This window comes from Sceloporus undulatus, chromosome 1 (genome assembly GCF_019175285.1).
Source record: "Sceloporus undulatus isolate JIND9_A2432 ecotype Alabama chromosome 1, SceUnd_v1.1, whole genome shotgun sequence".
NCBI lineage: Eukaryota > Metazoa > Chordata > Lepidosauria > Squamata > Phrynosomatidae > Sceloporus > Sceloporus undulatus.
The window spans coordinates 96,070,699-96,088,684 of NC_056522.1; the positions used below are offsets into that span (position 1 = coordinate 96,070,699).

The following is a 17,986-nucleotide window of genomic DNA, read 5'->3' on the forward strand; positions in this document are numbered from 1 at the left end:
ATTTTAAAATATGTATTTTATTGGGCTAAGTCTCTTATTGGGCTGTATTCAGATGAATCCTGAACCAAACTGGATTCATCTGGGCAGATCTGAGAGATGTCCAAATCAAAGTAGGACTTACTAAAAGTGAGCTGAATCTACTCCTGACAATTCAGTAGCAATTTGGATTTGGAGGGACCAGACAGCATGATTCCCCAAACTGACACATTTCTCCCCAAGCTCTCTCTATAAGAAAAATACCAAAATAAGGGAAGGGAAGGAGGAGAGGGATACAGTTTTGTGACTGGCAGTTCTAGCTTATATTGTTGTTCTGTGCCTTCAAGTTGTTTCTGACTCATGGCAATCCTAAGGAGACCCTATCATGGTGTTTTCTGGGGCTGAGAGTGCATGCCTCACCCCAGTTCACCCAGCCAGTTTCCATGGCCAAATGAGCAATTAAACCTGTATCTCCAGAGTCTAATCTTTTGTGCAAACCACTACACCACACTCATAGTTAATGTTTTTGCAAGGCTTTCTAGGCTCAGTTTTGAAGTATGTGGAGGGATGTTGAAGTAATATATCACAGAACTGGTCTTGTGTCTCGTGCTTCTGTTTGTTTTCTTTCCTCAAAAATAGGAACATTGTAAGTATTTTGCAAGAGACTGTGGGACCTGGACCAGTGTAGTAGTGGGTTCTTGCTTGGTAAATGCTAGATGTTAAAATCCCTCTGCTTCTCCCGCTGTGTGTTTTACATCCATCATTTTCCCAGTCATGTTTTATCGTCTGTGCCTTGAGTGTCAACTGGCCAAACACCCAAGTTCTCAGCTGGTTTTCATTCATTATGACTCACTAACCACTGGACTTATCTTCCTGAAGTTTCAGATTTCTTACCTAGAGTAGGCTGTATGACACTTGCAGCTTTCATACACATCATTTTTTAAAGGTATGGAATGGAATAAGAAGAACCAAAATACTTCTCTGCCATCACTTCAGTTTTGGATGGGAGGTGGAATAAAAGCTGATTCTAAAAACAGACAGAAAGCAAAAGAAAATCTGAAAAGTAACTGAATTATTTTTGTGTGCTTTCAAGTCATTTCTGACTTGGTGACCCTACAGCAAACCTATCATAGTGTTTTCATGTTTCAAGTTTCCATGGCTGAGTGGGGATTTGAACCCTGGTCTCCCAATATCCTGCTGGCCCTCTGACAATGAATACTATGTATTTATCACTAAAGAGTAAAAATAAACACAAATCAACACAAATAATGAAATTGCCTCAGACTGGAGCAGCTAGACATATCAACATGCTATTTAAAAACACTTATACAAAGTTTGCCTGACCCATATTACCAAAAAGAAACACACAAATATTTCATTAATTTGCAACAGTTTCTCATAAATTACTGCAGCCACAGATGGCTTGGCAAAAGCCAGTATTAACAAGAGGCATATCTGTATTTCTTATACTTATGATACATTTCCAACTTCAGATTGAGAGCTTCCCTTATACCCCAGTCTTCACACCTATCTTTTTAAAATGTTGGTTAATTAGTCTTTCTTTAATAAGAAACATTTGCTCTCCATCTCTGTTCTAACTATCTCTTTTAACAATTGACCATTAAAAAACCCAAGAAGATTTTTTTAAGAGGGGGGCTTTCTAAACTGAAAAAGCTGCTCTTGCACAAAACTCCTTGTACCCCTTTCTGCAATCAGGTAAGCTTCATCTGTTTAAAAGGCACCATATTTTTAAATTTAATCTAATCTCTCCCCTTTCCAACATTAAAAAGTTGCGGGAAGTTCATTTTTTAAAGATACACATTTTAAAGGCCCATAGCACAAATCCCTTTGAATACCCCACCACCACACCACATCTCTTGTTTGGTAATTGATAGGAGACATGAAGGTTTGGATTTAGGTCCAAATTGAAATTTAGACCTGAATCAAACTGAGCAGCTCTCAGACGAATCTGAGCTGAATCAGGCTATTTTCCCAAGTGATGAATCAGGGTCCCAACTGAATCTTGTGACCAGTGCATGCCCAGTCAAGTATGTTAGGGGCAAGCAACTATTAATGTTAGTATAGAATTCCTTTTAGCCATTGCCTTTAACTTAGCAAATGTGCATGTTGGGTTTGGTGTACATTCACATCGACTTGTCTGGATCTTCTCTTGTGATCCCACTTTATGCTTTACTGTTGCCAAAGCTATCTCAGGTCCTTGTTGTGTCCTTGGCCTTTGATTCTCATCTGTAGATGGGCCAGAATGTGGTGGCAGAGCATCTACTTTACATGCAAAAGCTCCCAGGTTCACATAGGTTGAGGGAAATCTGCCTGAAAACCTAAGGAATGTCTGCCAGAAGGACCTTTTTATCTGATTGCATTGTTGCTGTTTGCTTCCTTTTTTAGGGCAGCCTTGAAATTTTTACTGGACTAGGACTAGTACTTGGGCCCCCTCTTGGTGGCTTTTTATACCAGTCGTTTGGCTATGAAGTCCCTTTCATTGTACTTGGAAGCTTAGTGTTGCTCTTGGTGCCTCTCTATATGTATATTTTACCAAAATACGGTAGGTACTGTTTTTATTGCTTTTCTGTTTCAAAGCCAAGAGGAGCAGCAAACCTGCCTTTTTAATTTTTAATTTACACTATTATTCCTTTCTTTGACTCTGTTATCCCTCATTAACTTACATTTTACTAGTTTCAGTAGGCCTAGACTAAGACTAACATTGGATTTAGTTCAGTATTTACACTTTATAATTGTAAATATTGGACAAAATCCAATGTTAGTCTTAGTCTAGGCCCACTGAAACCAGTAAAATGTACGTTAATTGTGACTAACAAGTTCTGTTCATTTCTATAGATCTACTATAGATATAACCAGAACTTGCAGAAACTACTGTACTTTTGGGGACTGTAACATAGGGTTGTGCTAGCTCAATGATTTTGTGTTCTACAGTTTTTTAAAATGTAATGTTTGCAGGTTCTCAATAGGCCCAACAGATTTAACCCCACAGAAATAGAAACTAATTATGTGAAACATTAATATTACCAAGTTGTAGTCATGCTAATGACCAGTAAACCTCTAGCCCTAATCTGTTTGTTGTTGTGTGCCTTCAAGTAATTTCTGGTTTATGACGACCCAAAGGCAAATCTGTCATGGGATTTTCTTGGCAAGATTTGTTCAGAGAAGGTTTGCCATTGCCTAGAGGTCACTTAGTGGGTTTCACGGCCGAACACGGCCAATGCGATTTTAGGCTGCATTAATAGAAGTATAGTGTCTAGATCAAGGGAAGCAATAGTGCCACTGTATTCTGCTCTGGTCAGGCCAAAGCCACGCTCCAGGAGCGTGGCTTTGGTGTGACTTCTGGACTCAGGACGCATGCATCATTGAAACACCATACCTCCACTGTGACTCGAAGCAGCTTTATTTTGGCTGTCTGTAACAGGCCTATGATTCTATGAACCCTGGTCTCCAGAGTCGTAGTCCAACACACTTTACTCTAAACTATAGGTACTTTTATATGTACTCCCGTATGAAACACATCAGCCCAAGACATTTTATGAACAAAAGACAAGATGGCACTGCTCCCCATTCTGTGTGCAGAAGCAGACTAAATGGAGCTGAATTTTTCTTCATCATTAGTGCTTGGCTGGCATCTTTTGCTGCAGTTGAGGCCAACAGGCTAGATCATGGGCCACAGCATATTTTTCTTTTCTTTTTTTAAAAAAAGGAAGCTCAGACAGTGAGAACAGTAGGCTAGATCATGGGCCACTAACTCTGTATTGTCTACGCTGACTAACACAGGCTACTAGGGTTTCAGGCATGGGTCTTTTCCACAACTGCCTGGAAATGCCAGGGCTTGAATTTGGGGCCTTCTGTATTTAAAGCATGTTCTTTGCTGCTGAAATTACTTGAAGACACACAGAAACCTCTTTTTTTCTAATATCTCTCCATTCACACCACATGCCTCAGGCAGCCTTGGCTCAATGACAGCTATATTCAGCAGAGTTCTTTCATTTGCTGAACTTTGCCTCTCATGTTTCATCAAAAATTTTAAAAGGAACTAGTTTTTATGCTGTTTTTTTAATGAGTCAGGAGTGGAAATGTGAAGGTTCAGCTGAATGTGAAGCACAGTACAAAGACCCACTTAGTATTGCCACTGATAGTAGTGTCCTTCATATGGGATTTGTTCTGATTTGAGGTTTAAGTTTGAGGTTCATGTAGATTGAGCACCAACAATAGCATCTTCAGCATGTTGAAAATGTCAAAATAGTGGTGTCTTCATCCAGGTGTCTGTCCTCATCCCTCTGGTTCAATTCACACTGCAGAAATAATAATCTATTTTGACACCTCTTTAACTGCTCCTGGCTCAGTGCTAGGGAGTCCTGGGAATTGTAGTTTATTGTGGCACCAGAGCTCTCTGACAGAGAAGGCTAAATGCCTCACAGAACTAGAGTTTCCAGAATTCTCTAGTATTGAGCCAGAGCAGTTAAAACAGTGTCAAACTGGATTACTTCTGCAGTGAGGGTTGAATGTCTGTTGCCCTTAAGTTAAATTTACGATAATATTTTTTTCAGTCAGGGACTTTTATTATATGAAGCACGATATCACCAACAATATTATTATTGTTATAAAGTTCAAAATTACAATATTTTGTGTGTTCTTTCATTACAGATTCAACGCCTAGTAAAGATTCATTCTGGAAGCTTGTTGTTATACCTAAAATTATCCTCCTCAGTCTTACAATATTTTCATTAAGTGCATGCTTAGGATTTCTAGATCCTACAATGTCACTATTTGTCTTGGAAAAGGTAGGCACTATTAGAGAAAAGTATTTTTGGAAACATACTACCTATCTAAAACAACTGCATAATAGTAGATTATCAGATTGTGCCAAAAAGAATGGCAGTGGGATATCAGTTTTCAAACAGAATGTCTCTGTTGGGGGTGGGGAAGGAATCTAGTGGCACTTTTATGATCAGCTGGTTGTTTTACAGCCAGCTTTTGTGGATTTGAATCTAGGGTCGAAAACACACTGCAGAAATAATTGCTTTAGCTGCCCAAGCTCAGTGTTAGGGAATCCTGGAATTGTAGTTTATTGTGGCACCAGAGCTTGCTGACAGAGAAGAGTACATGTCTCACAAAACTACAGTTCCCAGAATTCTCTAGCATTGAGCCAGGGCAATTAAAGTGGTCTCAAACTGGATTAATTCTATAGTGTGTTTTGGACCTAGTTCAGAGGCACTGTATCAGTTGATACAGGCTGTTAGCCTTGCTAATGGCACCTAGTTTTCAAGGCCTTCTTATCCCATCTTTAAAGCCAAAAACAGACTGAGATAGGACAGGTTTAGCCAAACAAAGTAGTGGAGAGGTCTGGGTTCCAGGCATTGTAAGGATTCAGAATATTAACACCAGAATAACGAAAATTTTGCATTAGTGTTGTGTGGTTTTCTTTACTTTTCCTTTTTTATTGAGTAAATAATTAACGCATCAGGGTTTCTGTTTAATTCCTAATAAACTATAACAATCAAGCGCTAATTTATTATAAACAGAGTCCATTTCTGTCTTATTGAAACTATTAAATTTGGGAGGTTGTTAGAGGCATGTTTCAAGTTTTAAAAATGTACAGATGCCATTTTATGTCTATGATAATACACATAGCAAAAGAATACACTAGGGAGACCAACCTAACCTAGCTTGGTAGTTTGTTACAGAGCCTGGGAGCTACCATAGGAAAGTTCTCATTCCCATCATCACCAAATATTCCACCAAGGGAGTTAGGACCAATAGAAAGGCCTCCCTCAAAGACCTTAAGACCTGTGCAGGCCTATATATTATAACAATCTTTCAAATAGTCTTATCCAAAGTCACATGAAATTTCTGACAATGTTATTAACTGCTGGATTATGTGAGATACCCTAAATGTTACAGAGAATACAGATGAAGAAAGTAGAATTTTGTAAACCAATGTTAATAATAATACTGCTTTTTTTTCTATAGTTCAGATTGCCTGCTGGCTATATAGGACTTGTTTTCTTGGGGCTAGCACTCTCCTATTCTTTATCTTCACCATTAATTGGTTTTCTTAGTGATACAAAGCCAGTGAGTATATTTCTCCTCCATTTCTTTTAATTTTTTAAAAAATGTGTTCTATATTTTTGTCGGTTCTAATGCTGTGATATCAATGCTTGAAATTCAGTGGTTGGTTAGCAGAAATTCTTGTTTTGAAATCAGAACACACCAAATGTCTTAAACCTAGTATGAATCACATGTTCTTTTGTAGTGTTCTTTTCAGCCCACCTCCCTCCCACTCCCTGCTAATTACATATAGATAATAGTAGCTGAGTCTTCAAATCTTTAAAAACCAGTTGTCATAGTTAGCCAATGACTGATAACCAATCATTGATAGTCAATGTGAGAGCCAGCATGGTGTAGTGAGTATGGTGTAACTGTTTGATCGTTGGACTGTGATAGCTGAGATTTCATTTCATTGATAGCTGCAAGAAAGTATAGAGATACTTCCACCAATGTAGGTTCCGTTTGTTTGCAGAAGGTAAAATCAGTGTTTAAGCCAACTGAGCAGTATACTGCATAAACAAAGAGCTAAGTATTGCTGCCTGAATAGCAGGAGCTTATACAGATACGAAGGTCTTCTTTAGGGGGGACACAGTGGCTGAGGAGAGGTTCCATTTTGTAGCAATACCACAGAGGACACCTCCCTCAAATAAAGTACAGCTGGCACTAGTTTTGGGCTTCAGATTAAAACAATCCATTATTTTGTTCCCTAATAAATTAAAGCTACTGCCCTCAAGGTGACTTTAAACTCAATTATTTCCCAGCCTACATATGTATTATTGTACTTCTGTATAGTATAGAAAAATGTCAAGAATGTCATGATCACATTAAAATGTGTGTACAGTAATTGCTTACAGACAATACATAGCTGTTTTGGAGGTGCTGTACAGGGGGCACTGTTTTATCTTTTTGGAATAGGGCAGTGATTTTAATTGTATTCTCAAAAGCTCTAGATTTTCTTGAACATCTATTTGGATTACTCCATTCAGCAGCATAGCTCAAGACATTGTTTCCTCAGATTGAGCTTGCACCCCTTGGTTAGCTGGTCCATCAACAAGGCAAAACAAGACAGAAAGTAACTTTAGGGGCAAATGATTGAAGGCAACAAGAGGTTGTTTGCCACACCCCCTGTCACTATAGCCACTGGTGAAGAACTAATGAACTGCCAGTCCAATTGATTTTAGTAAAAGAACTAGCTGGGACACCCTTCTGCTCTTAATCTCAAGCAGAAAAATGTTTTGGATTGTCTGGCCTTCAATTTTGTCCTGAATAGTTTTAGGAATGTTGGATAACATTCAGTCTATGTAGAAAAGGTTCAGCAAATCCCACCATGATAAAAAAAAAAACACGAATTAGTCCCACCAGACCCAGAGGCCAGTCCTTGAATATGAAGTTAGATAGTGCTTTGAATGAGCTAAGACTTGGACTCAGACAGTGCAAAAGCCTATCCTGAACATCATAGTTCTGCCCTTGAACATTTAAAGCAGATGTGAGAGACTGGAAAGCTAGAGGGCTGCATTAAGCCCTAGGCCCCTAGGGAAACTTGGAAAGCTATAAATGCTGTCTTCAGAGGTCTCTAGAGGGTATGGGGACATTTTTCACCATGTTTTTTGTTTCAAAAAGGCCTTTCCTAGGCCTAAATTGAATTGTCAGGTTTAAAATGTGGGGCAAATGTGCCACACACCACCTAGGAGACATTTTGTAGCATTTCAGAGCAAAAATGTTTTCAAAATGTTTACAAAAATTATATTGACCCCTAGGCAGCCCAAGAGGCCTCCAAACATGTGGAAATGCCTTCTACATCCCCTAGAATGCATTTGGGTGCATTCTTTGGGAATAAAATACCTCGGGGGGGGGGGGTCACATGCAGTCTGAAGGCATAGTTTGCACATCTCTCATCTAAACTCATTTTTCTTTCAGTTGAATTGACTGTTTCAGCTTTTCTTGAGCTTGACAAGGTTCCCCATTTTGATCTACAAGTCTACAAATTCCTCATTCCACATGGCAAAAATCAGAATGTGATTTTATTGAAATGTGATATTTTGGTAAATGTTATGTTTATCATCTCTTTATTTGTATCTTGCAGCATTTAAGGAAATGGTTACTGACCTTTGGGGGCCTACTGACTGCACTATGCTATTTTCTCTTGGGACCGGCTCCCATTTTACACATTGAAAGGTAGATTATCTATCACTGGCTTTTATAACACTGGACTTTTGTTTATATGAAGCATTTATATTTATCAGGAAATTAGTAAGCATACAGCTTTGTATCCCCTACCTTCAAGTGTCCAATGTTTACTAGGAAAAGCTGAATTCTGCCATTTAGTCACTCTCTCTTCTTGCCACTTCATCCAAGAGTGAAACAGAAGAGGAGGAGGAGGAGGAGATGATGATGATGATATTTATTAATATCCTGTTTTCCCTTCAAAATTGCAATACAAAGGGGCTTACAAATTAAAAAACAAATGAGTTAAAAACAGTGGACATTGAAATAGAATTAAACTAGTATACTGTAGTATTAAAACAACTCATTAAAAGAATAAAATGCAATTTAAAAGATAAAAGTGTTTGAAAATAGTACATATTAAAACAGTTAAAAATAATAAAACATTAAAACAATAAAAACAAACCTATATAGAGAGTATTAAGAGCCCAACTTCAACTGTAAAGGTTTGGCAGTACAAAAATATTTTAACTTGCTGCTGGAAGGACAGCAAGCATGGAGCCATCCCGACCTCTCTTTGGAAGGAAACTGATATCCCACTGCCATTCTTTTTGGCACAATCTGATAATCCACTATTATGCAATTGTTTTAGATAGATTCCAAAATCTGGGAGCAGCCACCAAGAAGGCCCTCTCCCTTGTTCCCTTGAAATGAACATGAGAAAGTGGCGGGATAGAGTGGAGGGCCTCTCCAAGTGATCTTAAAACTCTCATGGGCTTATGTAGGGAGATATGGTCCTTTAAATGGCCTAGATCCAAACTGTAATGAGCACATATTCACTACTTGGCCAAAAACTGTGTTTCCGCAAAACCAAGAAATCCAGTCAGGAAGAATAATATAATGGCCAAAATTTTGGGCAATTTTCACCCAGTACAGTTGGCCCTTCCCTTATGCAGGGGATCCGCGCCCCATTGTTTCTTCTGGGGCGCGGGAGAAGCCTTTCCAGCATATGCTGGAAGCCACATATAGCGTACCTGCATATGACACGGGTGCACTATATTCGCACATCCCAAATAGTTTCAGAAAATTATTCTGTATAGAAATACATGTGTGGTTTTTTTTGTTTTGTTTTGTTTTGTTTTGTTTTTTTTGCGTGAGCATTGTGGGTCTTTTTTGCAAAAAAAATGCTTGCCAGTATCCTATGTCATCTACTTAATTACAGTGGGACTTCAGGATCTGTAGGGGATCGGTTCTGGACCCCTGCGCGTGAATGCCAAAATACACCAATGATCATGCCCATGTTGTCTCCAATGGTGGCGTGTGCACGTGGCTGTGCCACCATTAGGGACAACAGGACTTTAGGTGAAGTCCAGTTGTCTTCAATGGTGATGTAGCTGCATGCACACACTGCCACTAGGGACAACAAGAATTGTGCCACATGCACACTCTGCCATTGGGGACAATGCGGGCTTGCTGTCCACAGATGCTCAAATACACGGATGGCATGTTTGCGGAATCTGAGGTCCAACTTTACAAATGTCCAGCTATAATATATGCTCAGTTATAAGTCAAGTGCAAGTTTTGAGGCCAGAGTTATGGATTTAGATATGACCTGTATATAAATTGATAGTAATACACATGGGCATGTAACAGGGTAAAAAGACAGGGGGTTAAAATCCAGTTTGCTCAACAAAATAAGCAGAAAAAAATCAGAGCTTTAGGCAGGTTGAAGGGGAAAACATGCCTGCCAGTGTGTTCCTCCCAAAGACAGGCTGCCTCCATCATAGGCAATGCAGAGCTGTACTAGAGTGGTAGCAGAAAAGAGCACACAGGAAGTGGAGGGAGGCAGACGGTGATTGAGAAAGCCCAGTGAATACCTGCTCCCCTTCTTACAGGAAGTCTTTCTGTTTTAGGGGATAGATGCAGATATGCCCTGTTTCACAAACCTAGCAATCCACCTTTGGACAATAAAATGACTAGAGGGTACCTTCAAACATAAAGAATGTTCCCTGGTGTCCCCTCCTTCTCCTCCTCCCAGCCTACCTTTTTGACAGTTCCCTTTAGAGTGAGTTGTTGCTGGAGCCTGCACAGTGATTCTCTAGAGCTGAGCTGCGATGTTGGCAATGTGGGGCAGCAAACTAAATGTGAGTAGCCCTTTTAGCATGGGATTAATATAAACTCTCCCCACTCTAGGTTCCTTCTCCCTGCTCACAGTTCTGGCTGACTTGACCCCTTAGGCCAAATGCCTGCCAGCATGCCACTTATCCTCATTGGAGAGGAACTATTACCTTCCCCCAGCCACTTCTGCCTTGAGAAAGAATGAGCAAAAGCACCACAGCCAGACAGCTGGCATGCTACATGGAGGCAAGCTGAGGTTTGCCCCCACTGATCCTTTTGCTCTGCAGGGACAGGTCCCACCCCAAGTGCAGACCACCTCTCCCCGCACACTCTTTTCTCCCGCAAAAGGCTCAGTTGTAGCAAACTCCAACCACCAGGATTGATCTAGGGCAAAATCAACCCAGGTTTTTGGGGTCTATTTTTTTGGATAGAATTTCTCAATTTATGCATGAGCATATACACTAAGTAACATCTACAAGCCCTACTGCTCAGTCCTAACTTAATAGCCAGCAGCTGCATCAAGCAAAGGATGTCTCTTCAGCTGGTGACCAGGGCATAGGAAAATGATATCCCTCTCTTGTCATCGTGCAAGCCTGGGACAATCTGGATCAGGAACACTTTCACAATTCCTTATCACAGCTTTGCTCACTGGTGGGTAGTGGGCTGGAAAAATCTTCATCCTGTGGGCTGGAAAAATCTTCATCCTTGCACTCTCTCAGCAGATCTCCTTTGTTTGATTCAGCTGCTCACTGTTAGGTGGGGTTTGAGAGGTGCATTTATGATCATGACAATAGTGTCCCAATTACGAGTACATGGTATTATTGAATACAGAGCAGTTATGGATTCATAACTCTAAATTATGAATATGTTACTGTGATACAGAATGTCAGCCACTGTTTCCAGACAGCCACATGTATTTTTTGTACAAGGTTGCTGTTTTTTGTGCAAAAACAAAAAAACCTGCACAACAAATATCTTACACAAAAAAATCTTGTGCCCAAGAGTTTTGCACAAAAAAAATGGGCATGTGGCACATCCTGAAGTGTTCAGGGGGGGAAATAGGCACCTGCATGGCAAAACTGGAGGTCCTTTGCTTGAAATGAAAGAATCTCTGTGTGTGCGTATATGGCTTCAGATCTCAAGATCCCATAATATGTGGTTTTGAAAGCTTATACAGCATTGCTGTGACTAGGCTAATAAATGTAATTTTCAAATCTCAACTTATTGGATGCCTTTAGCTTTGCTGCATCTGCCATTTCATTTCCCTGACAGCAGCAATACATCCCCAAAAGTATATGCAGAATAGAGGAGGAGAAACTTCTAGGATCAGGGGTCCAGATTCTCCTCCCCAGGACCTGGCTGCAGGCCACAACTCAATTGCTTTATCTGCCCACTACACTGTAAAGGAGCTGGCTATGGATGGAGGAAAGGCCTCATCCTAAGCTCAGATGGGCCAGCCTTGTTGTAGAGACAAGTTAAGGCTGCAAAGCTAGGGTGGGCAATTGCAGTGGGGTCATATTTAGCCCAGTTTCTTTTGGGAAATATGAAATATTGTAGTAGATCTCTCAAACAGAGTAATTGATGTGCTAAGCAGAAGTTGAACAGTTCACCAGTTTACTCCACCCAGCACACAGGATCTAGCACAGAAAGAAATCAAAGGGAGTCTTCTTTGTAAGGTATATAAAAGTAGTTTATTCACAAATACCTTTGAATATTTAACCCAAGTTCATCCTCTTGAAGAAAGATAAGAAAGGAAAGAATACTGGATTGTATCAGATGAGTTGGAGCATCTCACCTGGAGAGGCTCTTATCACACATGCTTCCTGGAAGACAGGCAGGAAGAGAGTGGTGTGGGAGCAGATGAGACCCCAGAGAATAAAAGAAGAGTAGGTGATGCAGGAAGAGACTGAATGTGAACAAACACACAAACAAACAAACAAGATGTTACCTTCAACATGCTGAGCCTAAATTAGAGAGTGGCATGCAATCTGACTACTAGTGACTATAGACATGCAAAGGTTGCTAATTCCAAAATTTTCCCCTCCAGTTGGTCACACTTGTGCATTTTCAGCCACAGACAGTGATGTACTGTACTAACATTTCCAATTTCACTTCTAGCCAGTTTTCACCCATTTATTCCAGGGTGTTTTTCTTTTGGGTGGGGGAGGGTCTTGATGTGAGAGAAGCTAAATTGCCATGGTTTGGAGAAGTTTTTGCCCATTTTGGCATGTTTCTGAATTATTGAAAAATTGGGGTTGGACAGCTTTGAGGGTGTCCTGTGTGCTTGGGAGGGCTGCAGAAATGGGGATAGGACCACATTCAGTAGAGTTAAAGACAGGTGTGCATTTGTTCAGTACAGAAGCTTGGAGTTTAGGTTGTTTTTCTGTGATAAAATATGTAACAGACTGTATATGACACTTACACATGGGTTAAGTATTACTTTCTCAGATTATTTTAGAATTTATTTATTTATTTATTTTGCAGCAAGCTTTGGCTCTTTGTTCTAATGTTGGTTCTGGTTGGTTTCTCTCTTGGGATGAGCAGTATGCCGGTGTTCCCTGAGATACTCAGCTGTGCATAGTAAGTTATCTTTGCTATATAAACTTTTAATTTATTATTTCAAAACTGCCTATTGCAGAGCTGTTTGAAATCATGTGGCACAGGCATAAGAAATGTGTGGTCCTCCTGATATTTTTTCAACTGTATTTCCCATCAACTCTAGTCAGCATAGCTAATGGTGTGAGATTATGGGATTTGCAGTCCAACATCTGTAGGGCCACACGTTTCCTAACCTTGAGGTAATTAACTACAGATCTATGCCATGACGGCTCTAAATATCTAAAGCTAAATACAGTAGGCCCTCCATTTTTGCGGGGGATTCGTTCCGTACCCCTCCACCATAAAAAAATGAAAAATCACCAGTATTCAAGCCTCATTAGCTTGAATGGTGGCGTACACCCGATTTTGTCCCCCTCCGTTTGCCGACCGCAAATGGGTGAACAAGGCAGATTCGAAGTCCGCGAAAATGGAGGGGTGCCTGTACTTTGTTTTAAGACAAGTAAGATTATGTTCCATCTGTGAGACAACACTTCTCTCACCCAGTACACGCTGCATTCAAGTAAATCCTTCCACATGCTGTGAGCTTGATGCATTATTCAGCTACTTTGATAATCTTTATGATATGAAACTCAGTTATATTCTTCTTGCAGGGAAAACCCTGGGAGAGAAAGTGTATGAAGTACCCATTTTGCTCTAATGAGAAGGCATGACTGAGAGTCAGGGGTGGGAATTCTCTTTCAGCCCAAGGGTTGAATTCCATGTTCTCCATTCCATAGATAAGTGGGGCAAAAGTCTGGGACCAAAAATATCCAGCATATTTTAACTTAAAGCTCACGCTGCTGGTTATTAAGCCTTAATGAAATTCATTCTAACCTTTCAGAGTAGGAGAAAAATAAACATACATTTGGGAAACCACTATGCAATGGGACTGGGTCATTAGAGGTTTAAATTAGTTAACAAAGTACAGTAGAAGTGTTTTTGAGCACTGTTTCTTTAACAAATAATCTAGTACCAGAGGCAGAAGTAACATGGAAAGAATAGGGATATGTTCAACAAAGAAAGACCATTCAATTGTCAGCAAACATTTTATCCAAAACTAACTATATGCACATGTGAAATGAACAAGGTCAGCTAAGACTTGCAGAGGTAAACACAAACATTTTGAACTTTCTAGTCAGGGATGCTTTGATTTATATTTCCTGCATGGCAGGGGGTTGGACTGGATGGCCCTTGCAATCTCTTCCAACTCTACAATTCTATGATTCTATGTGCAGGGATATTTTTCTCCTCCTTTTACCAGTAATCGTATTCTTATGATTTCCATTTAAGTGGTCAGATTTATAAACCTATGTATTGTTAACATGCTATTTTTAACATTTTTTGTTGGGGCACAGGATTTTCTGTTTTGCTGTTCATGCATGCTAGTAAGGGATTCTGGAGGCTATTGCTGCTTGCCTTGTCTATTGTAGTCAAGCAAACACAGCTACAGTAAGATCAGAGTCCTGTTTTTCCCTGAGCTCTGACCTACTTTATTGAATTGTTATTGCACACACAGCTGCAACCTGGTATTGGAAGTCTGTATTTCGCAGGCCTCCTTCACCATCCTCCTAATGGAAATGCTGCTTAAAAATCCAGCTAGACAGAGGACAAGAAAGAAAATGGGAATGGGCAGATTTAAGCATACTTTGTAAAAATGAGCTTCTTTGTCAGAGGCTTTGTTAACTGAGGCATGCCTGTACTATGTTGAAGAACCCAAGAGGGTTGGAACCCAGGAGGACCATGCTTATCCCCTGGTCCATGTTCACCTCAGGCCCACTTCAATTGTACATGATGCTGCTTTTTTGGTTACACAACACTTGTCTCTTAAGCTGCATATATCAAACCTTGTAAAAAGCCAAAACTGGGGGGATGCAACCTTGGCAGATAACCTGTTTGTATCTTTCCTTTTGCAGTGAGAATGGATTTGAAGAAGGATTAAGTTTGTTAGGGCTGGTGTCGGGGCTCTTCAGTGCAATATGGTCACTTGGGTATGTAGAAAGTCATGGTATGCCTACATTATTCACAACTCTGTGTACTTGAATGTAACATGCCTGTACTTAGTGGTAGAATTCAAAGCTATAGCCGCTGTTAGTCTGTAGAATCAGTATGTAGAGAGATCTTGTAGCACCTTTGAGATGAACTAAGAATGAGCTTTCGTAGATTTAAGTCTATGAAAGCTCATGCTGTCAACCTTGCTTTAGTTAATCACAAAGGTGTTACAAGATCTCTCTACATGCCCATCCTTATGTAACTATAACAGTATCATTTAACCATGAAGGAGCAGTATCAAGATAGTTGGTGGGAACCCACGTTTGCAGTTTTCATGAAGAATTAAAAAATAAAAATAAAATCAATATGATGTAGTTGTTTGGGGCATTGGTATAGGATTCATGGCAGCTAGGTTTTAAATACCTGGCCAACTGGGGAAACCACTTTAATCTTGGGCAATTCACAATCTCAGCCTAAGAGAAAGCAATGACAAACCACCTCTGAAGAAATCTTGCCAAGAAAACCATATGATATTATTTGAAGGCATATAGCAGCAGCAGCTACATCAACAGTGAATACTTAAAGGGGGGGGGGACTCTGTCAAGGTGGAAAACCAACCCACTCCTGCCAGTCCATTTTACTGTGGGCTCAGCATTCTTAGTGGACATGAAATACTGAGCACTCGTGTCTTTAGTGGATATTTAGTTTACAGTAGTTTTATACCTGTACTCTCTTAGTTTCAAATTCCCTAAAATAAGTTAGTTGCAGGTGACATTAAATTGTAATGATTTTTACGCACCCACCATTTTTTACTGCATGGCAAATTTACAGTGCATTATAAATAATAATAATAATAATAATAATTATTATTATTATTATTATTATTATTATTCATTGTTCACTTACCTTCTCCGTCATAACATTAGAGAGGAAAAGTGCCCATGCTTTCACATGTTTATATTATACATAAAGACGGAGAGGTATTTTTATTTTAAATTCACTTACTAATGTCTGCTGCACAGTATTAATGAAGAAACATTTTACAGAAAGAAACCAAAGTGTTAAGTATAATAATCTGAAAGCTGCGTGCATCCACAATAGGGAAATTATAGGGGGGAAATCATGTGAACAAATAAAAGGATTCATTCAGACTCCAAACACACACCATTGGGTCATGTATCTCAAACCTTTGTAATCTGACAAAAGATTTTTTGTTTCTAAAAATATGGCATTGAGTTTGAACCAATTGATCACAAACTCAGCTGAGAGCTGGTATTCCTTTCTCAGTGATGGGGGCAGGCTAGATGGGGATAGGGGAGGAACACACAGTCTCCATAAGCATCTTCATATGGTGCCTGCCAAAATAGTGAAGGAGAAAGCAAGAGACCAGAGGGCATTCTGTCTGGTGATACTTCAGTTCCCATAACCTAGCAGCCAGCATGACCAGCAGTTCTGTTAGTTTTAGTCTCCTTGGAAAATTTTACACTGTCCAGTTCCAGCAAGCAAAAAAAATTCATCTTTTTATAATTCGTCAATAATTCATGATGTATAACACTTATTTATTTTTGGTTGGTGTGTTAAGGCAGAAGACAGTATGAAGCGAAAGGAGCAGGACACAAAAGCAGGAAAAACATGAAAAGAGATCTCAAAAATGCATCGAAAGTATAATTTATAAGTTCCAATAAATTTGGACTCTGTTCTCCAGAAGCACTGATTAAATCACAGTTGGGGACAACCTGTAGCTTTGTAGACATTGTTGGACTCATGTTCCCATAATCCATGACTATTGGCCATTCTAGTTGAGTCTTATGTTTGTTGGAGTCCCACAGTATCTGAAAGTTCACTGAATGGCGGGGGACAATGACATGTTTTTGGTTCTACTGTGTTGCAGAGGCTATTCCAACTCTTTAATGGAAAGGAAGCTTACCCTTGCCTTTACCAACAGCTATTAGGAAAAAGAAATTTTGTTGGTGTGATTTGATGTCTTGTTTGTAGGATGCTATATTTTTGTCTTCTGAAATTTAGTGAGAAGCATAACATTGTGCAGTTAGATTACTATTTTATTTTATTTACATTCTGAATCTCAAGACAGACATTAAATTTAGTTCATTCCTTCCCCTCTCTCTCTTAGGTCTTTTGTAGGTCCAACATTAGGTGGATTTCTTAATGAAAAGCTGGGTTTTGAATGGGCTGCAGCCATTCAAGGTGGATTCCCACTGTTAAGTGTATGTAAAAGAGCTTTCTTTGATATCACTTTCTATTTTATTAATATCGTAACTGAAACACTACAAATGTACTAACCCTTTTTTTTCTTTCCAGGGGCTAGCAGTGGGAATGTTCTATATCTGCGAGGCCTCACATAGAAGAAGGTACTGTAATAGTTACTTTTTCTCTTAAGATCCAAATAAAGTTTTCTTTCTAATTAAGAAGGGTAAAACATTATCACAATCTCAGTTTTCAGTTTGGTTGCAAGTCATAAATACCAACATGTCTGCCCCATCCTGTTTGATTAATCAAAATAATCTCCTGGATTATCTGGCTGGTTTTCATCCAGGTACCAGTAGTGTGCACTCAAATTGCACAGTGAACAAGCTGCCAATATTCCCAATAGTTCTTTGACAGCAACCTGCCAAATGTATTTGCTTTGACAGTAGCCTGTCTCAAGCAGCCAAGCAAATTGAAAAAAACATTAGCAGTACTAAACATTCAGCTTATTCTGATGCTATTCAGTGTCATTTTTGGTTCCCTACCTGCAATGTTGGTGGTATTTTCCTTCCCTCTGCAGTGTTCTGCACCTTTTTGATAGCACTACACTAAAGGCAGCAGATCCTGTCTGATCTTGGAGGCTAAGCAGGGTCAGCTCTGGTTTGTAGTTGGATAGGAGACCATCAATGAATACCAGGTGCTATACCAGGCTATATTTCAGAGCAAGGAACTGGCAAAACCACTTCTGGGGAATTTTTGCCTTAAAATTCTATGAAATTCATGGTGTTGCCATAAGTTGACAGGCAACATGAAGGCGCATACACACAAGGTCCAAACAACACCACATAGAAATATCCATGGC

General features: G+C 39.7%; 1 protein-coding gene across 3 annotated transcripts in view; it reads left to right on the forward strand.

Moving 5' to 3' along the window:
- Window positions 1–17,986, forward strand: part of SLC18B1 (solute carrier family 18 member B1) — a 36,570-nt gene that overhangs the window by 17,570 nt on the left and 1,014 nt on the right. For all 3 annotated transcript variants that reach the window (XM_042445423.1, XM_042445424.1, XM_042445425.1), the window contains 8 exons: window positions 2,383–2,539; window positions 4,648–4,784; window positions 5,974–6,075; window positions 8,135–8,226; window positions 12,817–12,912; window positions 14,844–14,918; window positions 17,051–17,144; window positions 17,239–17,288. In XM_042445423.1, coding sequence (XP_042301357.1) covers window positions 2,383–2,539; window positions 4,648–4,784; window positions 5,974–6,075; window positions 8,135–8,226; window positions 12,817–12,912; window positions 14,844–14,918; window positions 17,051–17,144; window positions 17,239–17,288 — 803 coding nt within the window. The remainder of the gene's footprint in view (window positions 1–2,382; window positions 2,540–4,647; window positions 4,785–5,973; window positions 6,076–8,134; window positions 8,227–12,816; window positions 12,913–14,843; window positions 14,919–17,050; window positions 17,145–17,238; window positions 17,289–17,986) is intronic.